Raw genomic sequence first — 6,337 nt, forward strand, 5'->3', positions numbered from 1 at the left:
CCACAGCGAAGCAATGTCTTTGTTTACTTTTTTATGGGTGTACTTGTAAAATGAGTAAGTGTTAATTCCGTTACCAGACATTGTATTGAAAACCTGCAAACACATGTAAACTTTACTTCGTTTGCAGTGTGCACATGGGTTAGCGACTTGGATGGGGTGCGTGCGTGAGTGAGTAAATAAGTGAGTGAGCCGGGAGTGAGCGAGGAGTGAGCCGGGAGTGAGCCAGGAGTGAGCCGGGAGTGAGCGAGGAGTGAGCGAGGAGTGAGCCGGGAGTGAGCCGGGAGTAAGCCGGGAGTGAGCAGGGAGTGAGCCAGGAGTGAGCCAGGAGTGAGCCAGGAGTGAGCCAGGAGTGAGCCAGGAGTGAGCCAGGAGTGAGTGAGTGAGTGAGCGAAGAGTGAGCGAGGAGTGAGCCGGGAGTGAGCGAGGAGTGAGCCGGGAGTGAGCGAGTGAGTGAGCGAGGAGTGAGCAAGGAGTGAGCCAGGAGTGAACCAGGAGTGAGCGAGGAGTGAGCCGAGAGTGAACCGGGAGTAAGCCGGAAGTGAGCCAGGAGTGAGCCGGGAGTAAGCCGGGAGTGAGCCAGGAGTGAGCCGGGAGTAAGCCGGGAGTGAGCGAGAAGTGAGCCGGGAGTGAGCAGGGAGTGAGCCAGGAGTGAGCCAGGAGTGAGCCAGGAGTGAGCCAGGAGTGAGCCAGGAGTGAGCCAGGAGTGAGTGAGTGAGTGAGCGAAGAGGGAGCGAGGAGTGAGCGAGGAGTGAGCCGGGAGTGAGCCAGGAGTGAGCGAGGAGTGAGCCGGGAGTGAGCGAGTGAGTGAGCGAGGAGTGAGCGAGGAGTGAGCGAGGAGTGAGCCAGGAGTGAGCCAGGAGTGAACCAGGAGTGAGCGAGGAGTGAGCCGAGAGTGAACCGGAAGTAAGCCGGGAGTGAGTCGGGAGTGAACGAGGAGTGAGCCGGGAGTGAGCCGGGAGTGAGCCAGGAGTGAACCAGGAGTGAGCGAAGAGTGAGCCGGGAGTGAGCGAGGAGTGAGCCGGGAGTGAGCCGGGAGTGAGCCGGGAGTAAGCCGGGAGTGAGTCGGGAGTGAGCCGGGAGTGAGTCGGGAGTGAGCCCGGAGTGAGCCAGGAGTGAACCAGGAGTGAGCGAAGAGTGAGCCGGGAGTGAGCGAGGAGTGAGCCGGGAGTGAGCCGGGAGTGAGCCGGGAGTAAGCCGGGAGTGAGTCGGGAGTGAGCCGGGAGTGAGTCGGGAGTGAGCCAGGAGTGAGCCGGGAGTAAGCCGGGAGTGAGCCAGGAGTGAGCCGGGAGTAAGCCGGGAGTGAGCGAGGAGTGAGCCGGGAGTGAGCAGGGAGTGAGCCAGGAGTGAGCCAGGAGTGAGCCAGGAGTGAGCCAGGAGTGAGCCAGGAGTGAGTGAGTGAGTGAGCGAAGAGTGAGCGAGGAGTGAGCGAGGAGTGAACCAGGAGTGAGCGAAGAGTGAGCCGGGAGTGAGCGAGGAGTGAGCCGGGAGTGAGCCGGGAGTGAACCGGGAGTAAGCCGGGAGTGAGTCGGGAGTGAGTCGGGAGTGAGCCAGGAGTGAGCCAGGAGTGAACCAGGAGTGAGCGAGTGAGTGAGCGAAGAGTGAGCCGGGAGTGAGCCGGGAGTGAGCCGGGAGTGAGCCGGGAGTGAGTCGGGAGTGAACCGGGAGTAAGCCGGGAGTGAGCCGGGAGTGAGCCGGGAGTAAGCCGGGAGTGAGCGAGGAGTGAGCGAGGAGTGAGCGAGGAGTGAGCGAGTGAGCGAGCTGGCATGTGAGCGAGGAGTGAGCGAGGAGTGAGCGAGGAGTGAGCGCGTGAGCGAGCTGGCGAGTGAGCGAAGAGTGAGCGAGGAGTGAGCGAGTGAGCGAGGAGTGAGCGAGAAGTGAGCCAGTGAGTGACTGAGTGTATGAGTGAGTGAGTGAAAAAGGGTGCAAGGAAGGGAGCAAACGAGCGAACGTAACTAGATAAATATGTAGCTAGGTAGCTAGGTAGCTAGGTAGCTAGATAGCAGTAAGTATGCAAGTAGTTATGTATGTTGGTATGTATGTATGTAGGTAGGTATGTAGGTATGTATGTATGTATAATTAAACTTTAAATTTTTTTATTTAAAATTGAAGAAGACGTTTGATTAATGTAAATGAAAGATAGAGAAAATCAAATTGCAATTATTATTATTTTTAAAGTGAAAAGTCAAATAGCGCGCGCGCAGCGTTGTGAGTGGCTAGAACTAATGTTCTAGTATATTAAAAAACACATAAAAATTTTATAAAAGTATTTTTTTTGTTTTTGTAATAACAATAAATTATGTGTCATTTAAAATTAAAGAGCGCACAAACATTCCTTAACATTTTCTCTAAGTAAAAAGACTCACCTATGATGAAGATTCCACCTTTTGGCAGGATGCGAAATATCGCAACAATGGAGGACTAAACTAACGGCTTTGTTTTTATCCACACTTGGTTCTGCCAAACTTAGTAAATTTTTCATATTTTTTAACTGTTGAAAGTGAAAGCTCATGTCGGTGGCAAGAACCATATCAATCACGAGCGATCGAAATTCTCGAAATTCCTCTCTCGACAAATTCTGTAGTATATTACAATCATCTTCTCTGAGTATCCTAAATCATAAAATACATATACATAACATATATTAAACTTTCTACTTTTATAATATTTCATAACCATTTACAATTCATATAGCACAAATCTTGACTGTAACATTTCTTGTATAAAGAATCCATTGTAACATGTTGTATAAAAAAACATTTAATTAGAAGCCATTTATATAGAAAATTGTTTAGCAATAGCAATCGCAAAATGGAATTTGCACGTACCGAAAGCTGGCCGAGATGTGATGATTTTCTAGCACAGCTCGGTCGTTATATAGAAGCGCTGTATCACTACCAGACATTACGTGGAAATTGTTTGTGGTCCCAGTATGCTCATAATCATGAATAATCGCTGCCACGAGAGTGGCGAAAATCTCAAGATCGGTCAGCCAATTCTGCAACAAATATTCAGTCTGCAACTACCTCGCATACAATGTGCATTGGATAAAGGAGCAGTAAATAAATTTTAAATTGACAATGAGTAAAAAGGACCCCTTACAAATATAGAAAATTCCTCTATATTTATTCGATAATTACAAATTTACATATTCTAATACATCACATATATTGAATATGTATTAATAATAAAAGATGTGACAAAATTTTCTCGAAAATAAAAAATTAATTAGTTAATTAACTATTAGCTGCAACAATTCGAAGATGAAGAAACATCTTTATTGTTGTTTTATATGTCATAACGACAAAATTCATAATATGCAATAAAGATACGTGTATATCTTTCTTCCCCCCCCTTTTTTTTCAGAGAGAGGGGGTGGGGGGGGCAAAAGAGAGAAAGGGGGAGAGAGAGAGAGAGAGAGAGAGAGAGAGAGAGAGAGAGAGAGAGAGAGAGAGAGAGAGAGAGAGAGAGAGAGAGAGAGAGAGAGAGAGAGAGAGAGAGAGAGAGAGAGAGACTCACCATCAAACCTGTTTGACATAGGATGTAATGCATCGTTTGCGCAACATCAGCAGCATGTAGGTTGTTGTGGTATGGATTTCGATGCCTGCAATAACCCTCTTCGACTCTTCCGAGGAAGCATTCCAAAACTGCGGGAGGTACTTTAAACTTGTGAATCATACCATATCGATTGAGGAGGTCATAGCCCAAGTATTTTACTGGTGTGCCTAGAGCGGCCTCATTCAAGGAAAATACATCGAACGACCAATCGTCTAAAGTCTTGAATGATAGAGAAAGCAATTCGATTACTTGAAATTTCTCGAAATTTTGGATCTTAATTTTATTAATAAAATCTGACTAATCTGTGATGGAAAAAATTAAAAATTTCTTTTTTTATTAATCCAAGAGATAACAATTTCCGATTAAAAATAAAAGTATTTAAATAAAAATTTCCGAGATGAGAATAAAGAATAGATGTGCGTTAGCGTAAATAAAGATGTGTTGTATTATTTTAAACATTTCTCTAATTTACAGAGAAATCTTTGTCAAATATTCATATTTTTACGCCGTGATACATTTGTCGTTAAAAATAAAATTTTGCCATATAAAAATACGAATATTCGCAAACGCAGCTTGCCGGCAGATTACCTTAAGTACTTTCACTACTTCCGGCGGAAATTGCATGAGAGCGGTATTCGTGACCCTTCTATAGATTCGATCGACGAATATACCCGCCCTAATAGCGTGGGCGACCGATCGGAATTTCGGTTTCTCATCAGCTTTCCGTCTAGTAGTGGCGAGTTGCCTAGTAAAAGTCGATGCCAGCCACTCGCGCACTTCCGGTGGTACCGCATCAGGCTGCACCTCCGACAGCTCGTCATCTTCATCTGCCAGTCGTCTACAGGAGAAAATCATGGAAGGTAACGTTATAGTACAGCAACTGACTAACGCGCTGTTACATTTGACACAAAAATGCCTACCTTCGCTACGCATATTCGAGTCGAGGCACTCAAGATCCTCGAAAATAATAAAATTTATCACTGCGTGTACTAACTCGTTTAAAATCCATATTTAGACTCGTCTCATATTATCATGAAACGAGCAGGAAGAAGTAATGTATAGTATTTGATACTGGCTCATGTCAACTTAATGTAATTTATGTTCCTCTTATATCAAGCACGTCATGAAAATTGTCGACTTATAATAAATTACCAAAAACGTTATTTCTTTAAAAAATCAAAAAATGTGTAACAGCTCGTAAATCAATATCATGTGCGATAAAATATCTTCCACTTTGTTTATAAATATAAATTGTAATAATAAAAATAGATTATAATAAATTGCAATTACTTTTAAAATCGAAATTCCTGATATATTTTACGATATTGTATTAAGAGTATATGAGAGATACAAAAATATAAAAAAGATATTTTAAGTGTAAATTATTTAGCATATAATTAAGTATTCTTTAACTATGTGATATAAGTCTAAATTAATCATAATTTTTTAAACGTATCAAGATTTTATTCTATTCTATTCTATTCTATTCTATATAGTCCCAACTTATTCGCTAAAACTCACTCTCTAATTAAATTAGATATTAAAGTATCGGCGAATAATTTAACGGTCACACTAATAACATTTTAGTGTGTGAGTCAAGTGTACAAATTTTAAGTATGCCAATTAGAAAAAAATATTGTATCAAAAAAGTGAGTGGGATGGGAATAAAGATTTATAAAAACTCAAGTTCAAATAAACCGTTATGATAATTCGAGCATATTTCGTGTCTCCTTAATCTCAAACCCTGATCGCAACATAGATTGCAGCAGTGATTTAATAGACTTGATCAAAGTACTACAGCAATTAAGTCTTTTATTTTGCTAAATGACTTCGAAAGTATTCCTCAATGTCGATATTAATGCAACTCTAATAATGATATAAATGTAATACTACAATACGTGAAATATTGCAATTTTGTTTCGAAAGTATATTTCCGACCAATATATTGATTTTGTAAATTGCATTAAACACAAAATATCTAAAAATCATTGTTAGTAAACAGATATAAAATTTGAATTAATTGGTATCATTAATAATAATAACAATTATAACAATTAGTTAAAAAATGAAAAAATAATCACACATGTGCAAAATGTTATATAATCGGCTAACTATATAATAAATAATATATTTAAAATTTCGAAATAAACATAAATCAATAAATTTATATGCAGGAAAACTTTATGTGTTAGCATGCGCATCATACGCTATCAAATTGCATTATACAAAAAATGTCTCAGAACTGTTGTAAATATAAAAACATATCACACACATACACACACGCGCGCGCGTATAAAATTTTCTATAAATTTTACAATTGCGAAGAAAATGTTTCTTTAATACTGCATACACGCTATTTTGCAGAAAACATTGGTCAATTTATATATATTTTTAAAAATGTATATTTATAATACAATAAAATATTATCAAGTTTATAATCAAAATTAAAAAAAATATGCCTTTATTATCTATCAGATATTAAAATTTAAACATTTATTCGTTAAAACTTTAATATCTTTAATGTTAGTTAATTCTTCGATTATTGATCACTAAAATAATCATCTTAGTCTATTTTGTATAATATTAATAACTTTTAAAAGAACATAAGTCTTGGAACATCCTATATAGCATATACGAAGAAAGCATCGTTATATAATATATATATATATATATATATATATATATATATATATATATATATATAATAACAGTTGGAGTGCGCTTTTGCAAGCGATTTTTCATGCAAAAAGAGCTTAATGGTGCCAAGCTCAAAGTGCAAAAA

General features: G+C 40.2%; 1 protein-coding gene across 1 annotated transcript; it reads right to left on the reverse strand.

The window, feature by feature from the left end:
* Positions 1-2,264: 2,264 nt before the first annotated feature.
* Positions 2,265-4,830, reverse strand: LOC118648646 (calcium/calmodulin-dependent 3',5'-cyclic nucleotide phosphodiesterase 1-like). Its single transcript, XM_036294995.1, has 4 exons — positions 4,144-4,830; positions 3,517-3,774; positions 2,826-2,995; positions 2,265-2,609 (listed from the first exon to the last, which is right to left on the reverse strand). The coding sequence occupies exons 1-4, from the start codon at positions 4,486-4,488 to the stop codon at positions 2,360-2,362; spliced, it is 1,023 nt and encodes a 340-aa protein (XP_036150888.1). The 5' UTR covers positions 4,489-4,830; the 3' UTR covers positions 2,265-2,359.
* Between the last annotated feature and the right edge of the window lie 1,507 nt (positions 4,831-6,337).

Source organism: Monomorium pharaonis, unplaced genomic scaffold (genome assembly GCF_013373865.1).
Source record: "Monomorium pharaonis isolate MP-MQ-018 unplaced genomic scaffold, ASM1337386v2 scaffold_564, whole genome shotgun sequence".
Taxonomy (NCBI): domain Eukaryota; kingdom Metazoa; phylum Arthropoda; class Insecta; order Hymenoptera; family Formicidae; genus Monomorium; species Monomorium pharaonis.